General features: G+C 48.5%; 1 protein-coding gene across 2 annotated transcripts in view; it reads right to left on the reverse strand.

Moving 5' to 3' along the window:
• Nucleotides 1–18,168, reverse strand: part of LOC144174746 (rac GTPase-activating protein 1-like) — a 43,340-nt gene that overhangs the window by 24,065 nt on the left and 1,107 nt on the right. For both annotated transcript variants that reach the window (XM_077703586.1, XM_077703587.1), the window contains exons 2-6: nt 15,826–15,886; nt 15,609–15,712; nt 7,501–7,657; nt 4,755–4,992; nt 4,413–4,663 (exon numbers count right to left, since the gene is read on the reverse strand). In XM_077703586.1, coding sequence (XP_077559712.1) covers nt 4,413–4,663; nt 4,755–4,992; nt 7,501–7,657; nt 15,609–15,712; nt 15,826–15,886 — 811 coding nt within the window. The remainder of the gene's footprint in view (nt 1–4,412; nt 4,664–4,754; nt 4,993–7,500; nt 7,658–15,608; nt 15,713–15,825; nt 15,887–18,168) is intronic.

Here is an 18,168-nt window from a genome sequence, read left to right on the forward strand (position 1 = left end):
TTACGCAACCGTAACTGACTTCTAGAGTGGTTTGTGCCTTGTTGCCAAGGCAACCGATGTTTGAGATTGTCAAAGAAATGACGCTCGCTCCAGCGCTAGAAAGCTCAGAGCCGCGGCGGAGCACGTTTTGCCAACGTTGCCGCTCTCCACCACGCGTCGCCCCAAAGTGAATTGGTCACATTTTCAAACGTTTTATGCACGGATTCTCTATCGGTTTAAAATGTCTTTCACATGCCGCCGGCAGCAATTACCACCGCCGCAAAATAGACCCGGCACCAGCGGGGCCACATTTGATACGGCGCTTTCTGGATAAACAGTGCGTGGGGCATCGAAGGGAACGAGCGCACGATCCTCCGCGTGCGGCTGCGAGTTCGCCGCCGATAAAAAGTCACGTGCCGCCGATAGCAATTGCAGCAACGTACGCCGCGAAAGGGCAAGGCCAGGCCACCGCACACATGCGGCCAGATTTTTTGTTCGCTTTATCAGCCTTGAGCGGAGTGCGGGATTCATGGTGTCAACTAAGCTTGATTCATGGTGTCAACTAAGCGGGATTCATGGTGTCAACTAAACGGCAGTCGAAGGAGCGTAATTGCGGAAGAACGTCACCGCTGAGGAGCGCAGCATCATGGGGGGGGGGGGGAGTGCTGGCGCGCCGTCAACAGTTGAAAGGAGAAAATATGACGCGACGATTATGCGCGTTTTTTTTTATTTACGATTTCTCAGCTAATACTCATCGCTTTAACAAAACTCTTGCGGGAGGAGATTGCTAATACATTGCTTTCATCCATGCATCGGCGGAAGGTATTTCAGGACCCCTTTAACTAGTTATATATGCTGTTGCCTACCTGCTTCACCAGATGGCGCTGTAACCAGGCCGCCATGGCTGTATCACCAGGTTACGAGCAATCGACCACTGACTGGACTTCACACTCGATATACCGCAAACGCATGTGCGAGAGGATTACTGATAGCTGAGGCCCGGCACGAGGGGGTAGAGGCCTTCGTAGACGCTGGGGCCCAAGATGGCGTTTTATCCAGTGTGATGCAGTGTCCCGTCTTCCCTGACGCCTCTCAAACTTGCTTCTACCAAACCATCCGCACCATCCCGTCTTTACTGGCAGACCTCACAGCCATCTGGGATGGCCTCAGACACTAACGCTGGCCTTACAGCACGCCCCAGCGGGTTACATCCTGCATCTTTACATGGACTCCACTGAAGCGATACGGGATTTACGCCGAGTATCCAACAATTTCACTATTTCAAGGGACATCCACACACTACTAGACACTTGTGCCAGAGCGCCCGACCCACATTCGTTGCACGAAAGACGCGGCGACCGTGGGGCCGCTTCCCGCCTCGTCCAAACCAGACCAAACCGCCCGCGGCGGACTGGCTGAAACCTGCAGCGCCGCAGAGTCGCCTTATCCTTCTGCGTCATGGCGACTTGGCCGAATCATGCATCGGGTGAACGACCGGCAATCGACATGTCGCTACTCGCCTGGAGGCGGCGTCGCGGAGACGACATGGACGTCGCCCTCTCTTTTCTCATCGTGGCGGCTCGGCTGACGCAACCGTTTCGCTACAATTCGTCGAATTTCAAACTTCAGCCCGCGAGAGTCCTGATTGGAGCCATTCAAACTTCTCGGGCAACAACGAACTTCCAGGGGTATAAAAACCCGCACGGAGGCACTTATCGTCGGCTTTCTTGAGCGGCATTCTCCGGCGGCACGTTTCGGAGGCACGGAGTGGAGAGGTGCTGTCGCCTTTGTGCGAGCCATGTAATGTTTGCTTACCCTTGTTCATGCTGTATATAGATGTTACTTCAACTTTTCATCGGCTCGAGAACTTAATCGCTCTGCTCTACGCCGCGTCGTTAGCGGGCGGAGCAACACAATGCCGCTGCACGGGTGGCTGCGCTCGGATGGCCAGTCGCAACAGTAGTGCCTGCGGTGAGCGGGCCCAGTCCGAACAGCGGAGACAGCATCAGGATAGCCGATTCCCAACATCGGTGACAAGCGGGGATGCGAGTCACAACCTTGGTGACTGCGATGGGATGCCCAGTCCCTACAACACGCACCTCTGTCCTCTCCGGCTGTGGTGGGTTCGGCGGAATACGCTCCCCGCTCACATTGCAGTGGATAGGGCTTGTCACCCTACGTCTATTCCTCGGCCGCTGCCAATATTAACAACCCGTCCAATATAAAACTTTCTCCAACGGAAGGACGATCTGGGTCGGGCCACACGTGCCCTCTTCCCACTGTGTGGAACGGACCTCCCCAGTAGACTTGCTCGCCGGGAAGAGGTTTTGCTGGGCAGGCTTCGCGTTGGAGTGGCGCTTTCACCTGCTGTGACCCGGGCGTGGCCACCCCGCTACCATGCCCCGTTCGATGACACCTGCCCCTTCTGCACAGCTGCCACGCAAGCTGATGCGGACCACCTAATAAGGGCGTGTCCTTCACTAAACTCAGCCAGAAAGCGACACCTGAGAGGCACAGGCCTCCATCCTGGAAGACCCCCCGACCTAGAGCGGTGGCTCTGGGGACCCCACCCCCGCTCCCTTCTTGCTTTCCTCCTTGAGAGGAAGCCCGTCTCTACCTGTAAATAGGTTTTTTTTATGCCAACGGGCATTCTATTGCAAACAAAAAAACACATTGCGATGGAGTGTGCAAATAGCAGAAGCAGCACGCTAGAACACAGTGCTGCGGTGAACAACGTGTCCAACCTATAGGTCAAATACACGGCCTGGCAGTCACAAGGATACAAGATCTGTACAATTGTAATAGCATGTGACGGGTGTTAGAATGATCTCCCACGCACGACACCATTACAGACTGGAATCTTCCTAAGAGGCACATCATCTCTGCCTTCTCTAAACGCACACATTGCCAGGAGTGAATTGCTCTGTGATCATAGAAGAAAAGTTGCAAGCATTTACAGCAAGCCCTCCTTCAGGTGAACTAGGTCATAAATTTTGTGGTTAAGAGAAACAACGCGTTACCCTCTTGTGACACGCACAATGCAAAAACACCTGTTAAGGGGAATTCATGATACGAACACATTTTCCCAGTCCCTTCAAGCTCGTTTTAACGGGAGTTTTCTTGTACACATTGTTAAGTGCGAAGCTACACAGTGTTCTTTGTAAACTTTTTAACTTTGTAAACTATCGAACAACTAACTCAACATAGCTTTTGAGTTTGTAAAAAAGAAACAACGCATACCGCGCAGTGAAGCTTAAAGAATGGTAAAGCACTGGGCTTAATTGATCCAAACCGTATGAAACAAATTTGTGGATCCAAGGAATATTTCTCTGGTGGCCTTGTGAACCAAAGCCAAATTCAGAGCACCTGCAGTAACAGTTTATGTTAATGATTTTCTGAATTCTTCCGTATGGCTGCTTCACATTGTCATGCCGATGAACGAACAAAAAATATGGACTGTAAAAGTTTATTGCGGTGAAATATTAACAAAGAAAAATGCTTCCGCCGTGTGCTCTCTCATCACTATATTGCTAATACGTCTAAATCAGCTGTTAGGAGTAGTTTTTGACCGCTAATATTTCAGAGATGGAGCTGATTTAGAAAACATCCTTGGCTCTACAAATACCATACCCATATGTTCCGCAGCATGTAAATGCTACCAGAGTGCTATGCACAAGTTTCACAGAAACACGTCAAATAATTCAACCAAGTTGCAGAGCACCATGTATTTTACAGAAGCATACTGAAAACAGATTTTCTGGAAAGACGGCACGAAGACAATTCACACCCAGCCTTAATACAGAGCCCAAAGGCCGCAAGAACTGTAGAGGTGCATATAACTTGTCACAGCAGCAATAAATGCTGCACAAAAGGGACTAGTGAATTTGAACGCAAATAATGTCAGTTTTCTTCGGGAAACCTCGCTCCCTCCAACTTAAGGAGTTCTGCCATTTTAGCCGTCCAACCCCCAAGTCTATTACACCTTGACATACGTTTGGAGGCAAACATGGATGCCTGTTAAAAATAAATGCCTCCTAAGCTCTGTATTGAAATTTAGAAGTTTTTTTTGTTCTTGTTAATGTTAACTATCCTGGTATTTATTGAATTTTTGTGCTTCTCGTACCCAATGCTCTGCCGTAGCCTGTAACGTTTCGTACATAAAATAAACTCAAGCTAGTACCTACGAAGTAGTAATGTGGGAGCTTTCAGGCTATGCTCTGGAACCGCTAGGTGTTCCGAAGGTAACGGAATGCGTGCCTCCTCACTACTTCCGCTTTTCCAACGCGCGCAAAAGCCTAAAACAGCGGCCACCCTTTTCAGCTCGGTAAGCGTCTAAGGCAGTATGCCCCCATTGGATATCTCGATCATCCCCCATGTGATCACAACGAAAAGACGCCTTCCTGGTCAGATGAAGGTGCCAGTAATACACCCACCTTATCCCGGCAGTCGTGGTGGCAGACTGAACGGCAGCACACACACTTGAGGGCAGACCTGTAGAAGTTTATCCTTTTGCCACACGGGCCGCACGTCTCCGTCTTCATCATCGTCTTTGTCATGAACGCATGCTCTTTCGACATGAGCTTCCCGGCAGAGTTGGTTCTTCGTAACGGGGGCACGGGGGTGAAGTCGCTCGGTGAAGGGGAGAAGCTGCGTCGCTGGCAGACCGGCGTGTTTGGCGCCGACCCTGCGAAGGCGCAGAAAGAGGAGAGCCTCAGCCCACGACCAGCTCAACCTTAACCAGCTCAACCAGCTCCTTAATGTCGCGCTCAACTTACCGCTGCCAGACTTGGGTAAGTGCGCGGGTGCCCCGGAGGATGTTGCCGCCGGTGTTTGTGCAGGGGTTTGAGCGGGTGTGCGGGGGGGTTTAGGAGGCGCAGAGGTGCAAGGCAGTGTGTGCGGCTCCGCGTGCACCTGGGAGGCGGCCACCAAGTCCTTGCCATTCGCGACGGTCACAGTGGTGGTGGCAACCACGCTTGTTGCACATCCTCGACCTTCATCTTCCTCCTGCCCACCCTGGGACACCGAGGGATGAAGTGAGAGAAGCAGATACTCATTATCCGCGCCTGGAAGTCAACACGGATCAGCTACAGCCTTCCCACTCGAAGAGGAGGACTCACAGGTTCGAGCCTGTTCGCAAAAATAGCACAACTCATATGTGCAAAGAAAACTTGCGGCATTTAGGCATTTATCCTCCCAACTTGACAAAAAGTAAGAAGTGACAAACTGCAAAGCACAACTATATAGAAGGCTCCATAAAGACGCGCGATTAGAAGCACATTTAAACGAGTTGTACAATCTACCATACTAAACAGTTGCCCTACTGTCGAATTAATGAACAAATTGCGTCATCATCCCCTCAAACCTTACGAATTACTACCAATGAATTCGCAAAGACCCCAATGGGAGCATTAAAGAGCAAAATAGAAACAAGAAGCAACCCGCCGCGGTGGCTCAGTGGCTAAGGCGTTGCGCTGCTGAGCACGAGGTCGCGGGTTCGATTCCCGGCCGCGGCGGCCACTTTTCTGATGGAGGCGAAAAGCAAAAACGCCCGTGTGTACGAGCTTTCGGCGCACGTTAAAGATCCCCAGGTGGTCAAAATTAATCCGGAACCCTCCACTACGGCGCGCCTCATCGCCAGCGTTGCGTCGGCGCGTTAACCCCTAATCAATCAAGAAACAAGAAGCATCAATGCCACTAGTTCATGTTGGCAAAATGGAAGGAATAGGTCAACGCTGACTAAGGAACGACGACAATTACAACAAAGACCCTATTTTCCAAACAAAGGACTCGTGCTATACACTTACGGAAACGTGTGCCACTTAAATTTTCCTATTGTTTAGATTCCTTGAGACTAATCATTGATCAATGGTCCTGCAAAACTGAACCCTGTTTAATGCGATTCGCCAGCCCCCCAGAGCGCGTGAACAATCGGCATCACTCATCTTCACTACGAGCTTCACTAAAACATTCGATTGTCGGCAGCAGCCTTCTTGCTCCGCAATGCGTGTATTTTTGTCAACGTGATGATACTGCTTGTCTCTGATATGCAGCTTCTCACAATTACTTCCACAGCAACCCTTTGCTCAAAAGGAACAGCAAGGCAAACAAAATGCAAAATAGCTCCATTCAAAAGGCTGCCATGCGACAATAACCAAGCCAAAACATGAAACTGAAGCACTTCAAACACCGAGTTACAAACAAAACAAGCTAGGGGCGATCTATCTGCTACTTCACATTGCCGCTGCGCTGCCACAGGGAAAAGTATGTGCGACTTACAGCACCCCGATTGTGCGATTTTATATGGGCCTGGGGTTGAACGTGATTGAGCTGCTTGAACAGTGCATGGAGATTGCGTACGATTACTCTTGCGCACCTCAGTGAAGTCTCTGCATAGCGTGGAATTTGGGGAATTCGTCGAAATGAGTAATTTTGTGCATATTGGCGTGCATGTACTTTTCCCTCCGTGCCGAAATAACTGGAACGAGTCATGAATGGCTGTGCAATATAGCAAGGATGGATGGTTTCTGTTGTGAGCCTCTTAAGGGATATGCATTATATTGGTCCATATATAAGCGAAATTTGAAGAGTCTCTACCGCAGTGTAGTGTTGAACCAGAAAAGAGTTACCAAGCGCCCTCATATGGCCTCACTTAGTAATGCACAGCTTAACCAAATAACAGGGGTAACTAGCTTCAACTGCTGCCACCAAGGGAGCCCAGGGCTGCACACCGGAGAGTACACGCATCTGCCTTGAGTTGGAAAATTGTACAATTCTGATGATAAGGCTTAGAGAGACAAGCAAAGGTTTACGCTGAATTTTGCAATGCGAACTTTTAGCAACTCGTCGAGTTTTCCCCCCTTGTTGAAGTTGGTTAGCCTGACCTCAGCAGAAACACGTGGATGAGACGGTGAATACTAGAACTTAACCAAGCAGGTGACAATTGTGCCATATGCTCCAATAGCCAATCCAAGCACAAGAGCGGACAATTATGGCCAAGCTGAATTTTGTGCATAAAGTACAGCCAGAGGGCAATTGGTCACATACGAGTGCTTGCACTCCACAGGCAATTGAAAAGCTAGAAACAAAAAGGAAGGACTGTAAGCGTGCGGGTACCGGCTAGTTGTAATTCCGTGGCGCTCACGGAGTGAAACGGACAGCGGTCGGAGAGAGGAGAAACTAACGTGCGCTTGCCGTTCCTCCGTCCGTCCACTGCCCATTGTTTTAACTATGAACTGAAGTGACTGATTGTAGGGTTTAACGCACCGACGCAACGCAGGGGATGAGGCGCGCCGTAGTGGAGGGCTCCGGAGTAATTTTGACCACCTAGGGATTTTTAACGTGCGCCGAAATCTCGTGCACACGGGCGTTTTTCGCTTTTCGCCTCCATCAGAAAAGCAGCCGCCGCGGCTGGGAATCAAACCCGCGACGTCGTGCTCAGCAGCGCAACGCCTTAGCCACTGAGCAACCATGGCGGGTATGAACTGAAATGCAGCAGTCGAGGCAACAACAGTGGAGCTTCACCTTGGATCTTGCTCGCTTCCTCTGTGATGAAGTCTCTTCTACAAGGTGAATCTTGCTCGAACGACGTTTCCCTCGGGAGCTGCGGTGACTGTCCTCCTCATCACTAGCATCTGAGGGCGAGAGCACGGACCCAATGGACTCTTCAATGGTCTGCAGCCTGTGAAGGTGAGAAACGCGATGGCATACAAGGATCAACACACAGGGCGACAAATGAGCCTGCACATGCCTCCCGCTGCTGCTTCTCTCTTTCCTTTAAACCTTACACTGCGCACACTGACGGGGCAGAGAAAAATAAGTGGCAGGAAGAGCGCAGACAACTATTTTATTGAAAACACAAACGAGCGCTATGTACTCTTCTTAGCCCATGCGCACAAACCGAGCAATCCTTATCACATGAAAGAGCGGTTGAAATAATTCGATGATGATGATGTTAGGTTTTCTTGGCGCAAGGGCATCAAGGCCAAAGAGCGCCAGTCCTATGGTGAGGATTATTCAAGTGAGAATATAAAGTACAGAATATATAATAAAAGGTATCTCGAATTTCTGTTAAAAAAAAGAATTGGTGTAGAGGGCCAAGTAAAAACATTTGTCACTATGACAGGCATTTTCTTGTGCACCCCTTGCCACCGTCTTTGCGGTAGCAATGAGTGGCCCTACCGGGTTCTAGCGTGCGATGGTGGCTCGGCTCACATTAAAAAATCTACGTCTGAGAGGTACTTAAAAACATGGTTAACAGAGAAAAGTGGCTCGTCTGATAAAAATAGCAATGGGTGTTGAGGGATCATGCGTGTGTACAATTCTGGAAAATGAAGCTTTCTTTGCGGTTCAAGTAGTTTGCATTCTACCAGTACGTGCATGACTTATAGCGACCCTCCACACCTCAAGCAGCGTGGCTGTTCTGTCCCTTTCAATAGGTACGCATGTGTAGCATGGGTATGGCCTATGCGCAGTCTACAGAGAGTAACCTCTGTGATCCTGTCGTTTCTCACGGATCGATCTGGTTGAAATAATTCATTTCCATACAAAGATATGGACAGTTCACTGACGCGTTGTTTGCCATTATGTCGTATCACTGTCAACAAAAAAAAAAACTCGTAAAAGGGAAGTAACGGCTGTATTTACTAACTATTTACGAACTTTACTACCCCCCAGATTGGTACGTAGGTCCTGCCTCCAAGTGTGGAACCGTTACTAGTCTAGACGGTGCACTTAGTAACTGCTGCTTGTTTGATACTAAGATTCACTGACAGTGACAAAAGTCTATGAATTATTGAACGCAATAACCACAGCACTTTTCCCACTCCAAATTACAATTGAAAGTTTTTGCAAATTCGCATGCTGACTTGTAATGCTCAAATTAAAATGCATAATTCTAAACTTATCGCGAAAATATGATTTTTGCGACAAGACCACCATCTCTTTCTAACAACTTTCCACTGCTGGGTGTTAAAGCAAGAAGAGCAAATTTCTGAGGCAAGCAAGTTGTACTCGCTCTTCTCGTGAATTCCTTTGCTTTTCTTGCTCAATTTAATTGTTGGTTGTTTAAGTGTGATGTCTGCGTATTGAATGTGTATGTCTCCCTGTTGATTGTGTATATGTCACCCAAAGCTTTATGGCAGTAAACACGGGAATGGGTGCCGCGCAGTATATTTAGAGCGCTCTGATGAGAGGCTGGCATGCTCTCGTAGGTTGCGCTGTTAGCGGACGCACTCCCTGAAAACGCTTTATTGTACTATTTCTGCTGCAGTAGTTAGGTCACCGCATAGAAATGGGATTTAGTGAGGATTAGGAAGTTTATCACTCAGTCTGGCAGCGAAAAACAAACGTTTGAATGAGTTTGCTGCCTTATGCCGCTTGATATGAAGCGCCGCATCTGCACGTGCCTTCTCTGAAATCGTTTCCAGACTACGCAGCATACAACAGCGCAATAACCGTTTTGAGGGAGTGGATCTATGAAAGTGAGTCATCCTATTGCTATACCGTTGTGCATGTATTGAGCGGCACGCGATCCCGTATTTACTGCCAAAAAGTTTGACTGTACGCCTCCACAAGACCCCAGTTTGTCTTTTCAGGCAAACTGGGGTCTTGTCCGATCTTTTCACGATTTGGCGGAACAGACTAGCGAACTTGTAAGGTACAGAAAAAACCCACCGGCACTTTGTGCTAGTTTGCCACATTTTGGAGGTGCTGTGCCACTCGATGGACAGTGAATCACCCCCGAGTTTTTAACGCCTAATGCCGTCTTCCCTGTGGGCAGTACTGCCCTTCACATGCTGTAACAAGGACTCGGCCACCGCTGTCAGTACCGTTAATGGAAACCCACCCGCAAGTAACCTGGCAGCGCGATTTGTTCTCTTCTCTCCCCCTGCTGCAACGCGCACTTAACTTGGCCTCTAGCTGTAGTCCAAATGTGCCTACGCATATGTACCTGACTTTTCGATTAGTTAGTGGAGTGCCGCGGCAGGACGGCAACGAAGACTAATGATAAAATGAGCGCCTGATTCATTCTTCTCGCAATCACCTACGGCATGCCAGTTTTGCGAAATGCACTGTAATAAGTCATTTTTGCGAACAATCATCGACCCTTGACTAAATACTACCCCGCTTCATCTTAGGGTCATGTGACCTTTACTGAATATACCAAGAGTAAATACACAATTGTACGATTTGAACATATTGAATGTATTATAGACGTGTAAGCCGGAATAAATTTTTCGCGCTTTACAAATCCGCCTTAATAAGATACTGCTAATGTTACACTCAAATACAATGGAGAGACAATTGCGGCTTTTGTTGGCCCTCCATCGTCCACGAAACCCGAAGGTCGTGTTTCTTTAAAACGCCTACAATGCCCTAAAGGGTAGTACTGTCATATGCACAAGATGGAGGTTTCAAGAGGTACTGTCGGTCACAAAATACATCGGGCCAAGGGAGCTGTGCGCGATCCCTATCGGCATGACGTCTTCCGGCAGAGCGCCTGCTTTCGAGATAGTGGAGGGCGCATGCGCGTTCTAATCTCTTCAATGCATGCCAATTTTCTCGATTCCTGCCCCAGCGCTTCGTTTCTCTCGAATGTGGCGCCCGGCGGCGCCTTGCGCGGTGCTCCGAGCGGGCGGTGCAATTTGTGGCCCCAGCGGAAGCGCGTGGCATGCGGTTAACGAGCGCAAGGGTACCGTTCACGGGTGTTTGCGAAATGCTTCTCGGCGCCCCTTTTTCTGTCATCCTAATGAATGTAAAAAGAGCTGGCGTTCACGGAAAGCTTTCTATAAAGATTCCCATACGAATGAGGCAGTGCTGGTTGTGAGACGAGCCTGCTGTTGATATCAAGCACCGAAGACAACCTCGGCGGTTATTTCACTTGGAAAAAAACAGAACAAAATACACAGTTGTGCTGAAAATAAGTAAAGTGTTACTGAAAAGCTATCGGGCGTTTGAGTCCTTTCAAGCCCTGTCCACACAGCATGAGCAGTGAGCGCTCTCCGGGAGGACCACGCGGTGCGTCAGTTGCGGTGACCTCCGTGCGGGGCAGACCGGAAATCCATTGATAACGTCTGGAGAACAATGAAAACGCACCTCGCGTAAGGAAATGACTCTGGCCGCACGGCTGGCGAGTTGTGGAGTCCAGTCAGAGGAATGGGAACGCCTTCGCTCCCGTCCAGAAATCGTGAAGTCTCTTTACGATACGCTTCCCCGACCCATTCGAGAGGCAATCGACAACGACGGCAACTTTGCACACGTTTAGTCTGCTTGTAGCAAATCGCTCGCTGTATCGCGTATATTATTTTAAGGGAATAAATTTTCACGGTGGTTTTCAGTGCTTGATATCAACTGCACGTTCGTCACAGCCACCAGCACTGGTTATTTATCGCAGACTTGCCTCAGCGTCAATTTTCTTTACAGGAAAATTCTATGGAAGTAAAGAGAGCGCCAACTACATATAAGCAGGAACAGCATGTTACACGCTGTCGGCTCCTGCCACAAACCGTGCCGCTCGCTCGGAGCACCGCGCAAGGCTCCGCCTGGTGCCACATTCAAGAAAAACGAAGCTCTCCGGCCGAATCATAGAGAAAGAAATACTGGTAAGAGTGGACACTCCCATAGAGCCCTGCGGCCGAATGACTGTACTGTAGTGTAGCGCACCGAGTGGACGGAGAGCCAAACTACTAACCATACTTCGTACGTTCACTTTCGGTTTCGGTTTCGCGGACACCGATTTTGGCGGGTAGTTTGAAGGACTGGAAAGCGCTGCTCACAGCGACGGGCATCGGTACGGTATTCGGACGCTTTCATGCAATAATTAGTGTTTATTTGAATATATCATTCTCAGGCTTAGTGCCCGTATGCTTCTACAGAAAAAAAACCTTTTTCTGAAAACGTGAAATTGCAATTTACAGTACCACTCACACTTGGTTAAGAATTCTGTCGCGTGTTCACATGTTTCCGAGCCATATAAAAGAGACACACCATAAATGAAGAAATATTTATTGCATGGCACTAAACGGAACAAGTTCAAATTGTCATCACTCTTTGCAACAGATATAATAATAAACAGTGAGTAATACACAACAGAGACAATACACAGTAGTGAGAGGAAAATACGTTTCCAGGAATGAAAAAAATGCACAAGTAAAGGTATAACAACCACACAAAGGTTTTTTTCTCCACGGTAATTGAAAATGCAGAAAACCCAGAAACTCAGCCATCCACAGGTGTACTTGTATCTACGACACCCTCAGACTCTGTGCGCTGTTGCAGGCATACAAAAATATCAACCATAACATAATCTAGACACTCGGATACTAGCAACTGTTTACAACCACTATCTCCGCAGATAATTTTCTTAGTCTGGCAATTTCTCCAGTTAGGATGTGAAAGAAGGGAAAAACTTTGGCTTTGATGGCCTCGCCTATTTGATGAACGCTAATGAGATCTATTGCCTCGGGGCAACTTCAAATCAGTAGCAGTAATTGAACATAAATCCCATTTATGTGGAGATGCACACGCAAAAGGTTAAGACGAAAAAAATCAACTTCCTATTGGTTCCTTGCAAGGGTGCATTTTCCCAAGAAACTGGGTTACCTTCCGAAAGCGTTGCCTTCCCAGTAAGGCAAATGGCCAGGCGGGGATATTTTAGGTACGTGCACGTAGTCAACCGACAGGTTGCAGGCTCGATTAAGGCACACAAATTCATGCCTTCCGCTGTCAATACGAACAGTCTAATATAAGAAACAGGGAAGCAGTATATTCTTCTCGTGTATGAGACAATGGTGGCACATTACAGAATCCCATAAGCATTTGACACCGTAGGTCCTAACATGGTTCTCTTCATCTAGGCCAGTCCTACAACAGGCAGCACGTATGGTGACAAACGACATTTAGCATGACCTCTTACCCTGGCAGTCTTCATAATGTAAAAGGGTTTTTGTGAATGTACTGTTTTCACAATATTACAACTAGCAGCAACAATAACTTGCGAGTGGAGTTTGGAGACTGTATACGCTGTTGTTAGTGGTTTTAATGATATGAGGCATGTCACTGATAAAAAACCGTTTGTTCCTTGAGTCAATGATAGTCTTTTCAGTGGTCACGCCTTATTGAGTGCCGAGACTTGCGTTAGATTTAAGTGCTAATGGCAAGGTTCAATAGATGGAATACAGTTGCGGTATCCATCAGAAGCATCAATAAGGTAGCAAGAAGCATTGCAGGCAGTCATCAATACAACTAAATAACTCTAAGAGAACAGTTGGCACGGCCACTTTTGTGAGTCCTGTGAGGGCCCGATTCATGAAGTGCTTGCACCATGTTTGGTATGACGAATGCAGCTGGCTGGTTGGCTCTGTCTTGAGCGCACCTGTAGACCTGCACAGGTGATAGGTGATATAGTACACAAACTGCTTGCAATGACAGATGATATGCGAATAGTCTGTAAATTTCACTGCAACTAGTATTCAAGTATTGCCTCCAGTGCATGCCACCTATTTAAAACGCAAGTTCTCTTATTCTATTCAGCAATCATGCGGTCAAGCTATTAGCAACACTTAAAATATGGGTCTTTGTAATTTCGCAACACTGGTTAGGCACATTCTCAATGCAATTCACCTATTGTTTGGGTTAACAAGAATGATAACGCTGCTCACATAGCCTGAATCCCTAAAATCAGGACGAAGAGCGAGAGCGAGCTGAACGTTAAACAAACCTGTTGCCCCACGGGCTCGCGAAAGAAACGCATCCCGAGAACGGGCACCTGGCGAAAGTATAATTGGGCGCTGTGTGGGCACCACGGCAAGCAGCAGTGAGCGTCGTACTGAGTACTACTGACCGCCAAAGGCCATGCCTTAAAACGATATGACAAGAAACACACAGTTCCGACTGAATGGGTGCAACCTGCGCAATACGTGTTTAATGAAACTAGCCAAAATATGACCAGAGAAAAGAGAGCAAACGCTTGAAAAAACGGCAAGTGTGGAACAGTTGTATGCAATGCCTGCGATACTGGAATTGATATACGATGTAGAACGAAGACCAAATTTGAACGTTTCAATGCACTGCGCACTCACCCCGCCTCGAGCAAAGCTGTTATCTGCCTACGAAAGACGCGTTTTTACCGTACTTGGCGCGCCAAAGCGAAGCGACGAGCGCGCGTTATCGGCGTTGGCGAGCGGGTTCGCTTTGTCCGCAGGCAGCTTGGTATGCACCCATGTGTAAAACTTACGATGAGTGTACGGCTGCTGGTTATGCCCAGATAAGCCAAATTAATAAAGATACGGCTACTTCGCCGTGTACGTTAGCCCGGACGGCTTTGCAGCGTATCACAGCCATAATAGCAGTAACAGTTGGCCAAGCTAGCAATGGCTAGCTAGTATAATACAACGCAGCCTGCGGCTCACGTAATTCAGTGCAGCGACAGCGCACAACGCCTGCTTCGCCTACGGACCGCCGGCCGGCCGGCCACTTCCGCAACTCACAGCCGTCGTTTGCGGCACGTAAACGCTACGTGCGACGACGGGCGCGTACCGCTGGCATCCCTCAGCGCTAGAAAAAACGGCACAACCAGCCTAAAATACCATTACGTCCAGCTAAAAAATGGGGTCTTACGCCTTTCCGGGGCGTTTCCAAAGCGCTTATCTTAAAGACGCAGCACTAGCTATGCCTGATTCCCTGAGGTTATGCAGTGCTCGAAGCGTCTGCAGTACAAGGAAACGTAAATATGATACGCCACACCAGCACTTTAAAAAAGAAAGTCTCACCTTTCGTTCAGGATGCAAAACCGATGTCGCAAATAAAGCGCTAGGCGTTTCCTTCTCAACAACAGAGGTTAGCACGAGGCTGCAGAAACGCACGTGCAAACGCTGCCGAAAGAGCCAAATGGCGGCTTGTGCTTGCGGCTTGGCCAGGCTTGGCGCAAAGAAGCCACAAAAATTTACATTGACAGCCATTCAACTTATTACACAAATAAAAATGTGTAGTCTAATGTGTAACAAAATTTTAAAAGTATAATATTGTGCGTTAGCTTAATTTTAAATATATAGTTTTTTACCACCTGCGCCGACTGCCGGACGGCGCGCGAGTCAGGCCACTCGGCCGCGATAAGCCCGTGTGTCCACTCTTCTAATTTTTTATTTCTCTATGGCCGAATCGAGAAAACAGACATTCATTGACGAGACTAGAACGCGCGTATACGCACTCAGCTATCTCGACAGCAGGCGCTCGGCTGGAACGCGTCGCGCCGACAGTTATCGCGCACCATTCGCTTGGTCCGATCTATTGTGTGACTGACAGTACATACCTAAACTGTATCCAGCTAAAAAGATACTTATATTGCATAAAACCAACAAACCGGAATATTCCTCAAACAGCCCTACAGATGTGTGCTGCATTACTTGGGACCACTGCTTCATACAAACAGGTCAACTTCTGCTTTCGAAATAGATTACATAAATCAACCCACAATAACGAGACACGCCAGTATGTAGAACCCTCTGCAATATGGCCCAACAGGTTCTTCTTAAACAAGTTTATGCAGTAATGGCCAACTAATCCCTCCACCCAAGCGAAAGAACACACCCACCTACCGAATGATTGTTTCGTTAAGCATTTCCTCCACTCACTTCTTGGCATGCCTGTCTTCCACCTCCTTGAGAAACGTCAGGGTATCATCACGGTGGTCAGTGCTGTTTATCATGAACTCCCGGATCTGCTCTAGTTGGTGCTTCTGAAAAGGTAATAGTACAGGGGGAGGATACAGAGAAAATACATTAAGAGCAGAGAGAACAGGCATTGCCAGCGCAACTGTGTGAGTGCTCCAAATGCTGCTTTTCCCTTTACCTTTGAGATCACTTCGAGTTCGCACGTCTCTCTCCGAAGCACCTCTTTCTCCAAGACATCTCTAGAGAAGAACAAGAAGAATATAAAACAAGAGGGTATTTGCTGAACGGGGCTTTTACACCGAAGCTGATGATGATGATGATGATGAATAAATCTATTTGTCAAGCTGGTGCAGATGTTAATGCACCCGCCCGGTGGGGGCTTCCCTATTCCGGGATACCCTGAGCTCGGCTGGCGGTCCGTAAATATACAGCCATGTTTCTTCAGAAACACCGGCCACTTCATCCAGTCAAACACAACCGTTTGTTTTAGCAAAGCAGAAATTGTATCAGCTATTTGTGCTTGTTTTTTACGCTGTCTCTGACCCCTGCTGCAGCAACAAAATAGCAGTGGGAAGCCAAAAGAATTTGTCTACGACAATGATAGCTGCAGTAGTATATGAGCACCACTCTGATTTCACAGCTTGTTTTAGGCTGAAAAAAATCTACTAAAGATGGTAGTTTTTTAACTACAAATTCTGAAGACATTTGATTTTCATTAACCGTAAGCATTACATCAATGAGAAAATATTGAGAAGTTTTTTCAGCACCACCGCAGCACATTTAAGGGCTACTGACGCGCTTTTAAAACCAGGCGAAACTACTTTTTACAATTGTTACATTGGTCAGTTAATGCCTATAAACTTTTTTCCGCATTTTTAGCTTGGGGACAGCGGTATTCGTCGTTAAAGTTGACCCTACACCTCTCCCGCATCGCCGGAAGAGCGAGAAACCGAGAGGCAGCGACCGGAAGTGGCGTCATATTCGGAAGACTGCCAGCGGCGTGCGCCGCCGCTTCGCTGTGTCCCAGTTTTCTCGGCGAAGTTCCGAATCAAGCAGGCGTGTAAACTGCGCTTTAATCTTTATTGTGTAGAGTTGCTTCCGCGTCGATTTTCCACCGTAATGCTACTATGTGATTCCCTGAAGCGACTCCTAGATACCAGAGATTTCCTACCCGAGCGCCCGTGGCTACTACATTGCCTTCACGAGTAGTCGCGGGGCCGGCCGTGTCGTCGGGTTCTCTGTGCTTCATACGCGAAGAGACGGGCTCAAACAAAATGCAGGTACCAAAAGTTCCTGATCCATTATTAAAAGGGGATTAGAAAATTTGTGGGACCGCAGCGCTCTGGGCTGCTTCCCTAACTCCTTGCTCGTTTTCCCGGTCAACGTTGTTGGCTGTGACGACAGCTTAGCTGAGTAGCTGGATTTTAAGAAGAAATCAAGCAAGCTGACAGCATGAAGCGTGTTCTGCGCGCGGAAGCGCTCCGCACACCCGCCGGTCGTGCATGCCCGTACGGCGCACGAAACGGCTCGCACCACGCATGCCGCGGCAGCGACCGCGCGCTCTTCGCTGCCGTGCAGAATCAAGGCCGTCGCGAAAAGCAAGGTAAAAGTGCAAGAGTGGATGATAGTGTGGTGAATAATTGTGCTAGGGATTGTCATCCAAGGTGATTTTGAAAGAGGTGATCGAATTAGTATCGCGATGCGGAGCGCCGACCGGTCGCGGAGCTCGTCGACGGCAGCAAATGAACCTGCCCGAACACGAGATGCGGCGAGAGACCGATGGATGGCGTTACCTGCACGCAAGAATGAACACAGCACCGATGGCTACAATGACTATCAACGTGAAAATAAGGTTCCACACGCGAGAAAGGGGATGATAGTGCACTGCGGTGAAAAACTTTAAGGATAGTCATTCGCAATTGTAGAGGCAGCAGCGACCAAATATCGGCCTCGGTGCTAAGCCTAAAGTTCCCAACATCCGAGGTGATCCGTGCAACGCCAGCTGGCTGAAGCGGTTTGGGAAGGCATTTTTCAAAAGTTCGTTGGGGACCGGCGTGCTGCGTTTTGGTTCGTCTACCTTTCGGGGGACCACCAGCGTTCGGTTCCCCTATCCTAAAACTGCGTTTGTGCAGCAATTACACGTTCCGCTGACCGGCCGCGCAGCGACCCGGCACCAGCACCTCCGCGCGACGCGACGACCGGCGGCGGCCCCTTCGCTAGCTGCTGCCTGTGCGCATCGCAGGCCGCTGCACACAGCTTGTTACCGCTTGCCTGAATGTGAAAACAAAGGCGCACATGCGAAGAAGGGGATGATAGTGTGGCGAAAAACTGTGCCAATAACTGTGACTAGCGCTGGTGGTAAAAGCGGCGAACTAATATCTGCACAACTTCCCTGCACCCGAGAAACAGAAGTCGGCCATCAGTCGTCGGGGGAGAACCCATTTCTAAAGCTCGCTGCGAGCGACGTTGTTGCGTTTATACTTCTCTCAGGCTCTCATATTCTAAGGAAAGATTGTGTGAA

This window comes from Haemaphysalis longicornis, unplaced genomic scaffold (assembly GCF_048455015.1).
Source record: "Haemaphysalis longicornis isolate Haplotype H1 unplaced genomic scaffold, Haemaphysalis longicornis Haplotype H1 scaffold_3, whole genome shotgun sequence".
In the NCBI taxonomy this organism is placed as follows: domain Eukaryota; kingdom Metazoa; phylum Arthropoda; class Arachnida; order Ixodida; family Ixodidae; genus Haemaphysalis; species Haemaphysalis longicornis.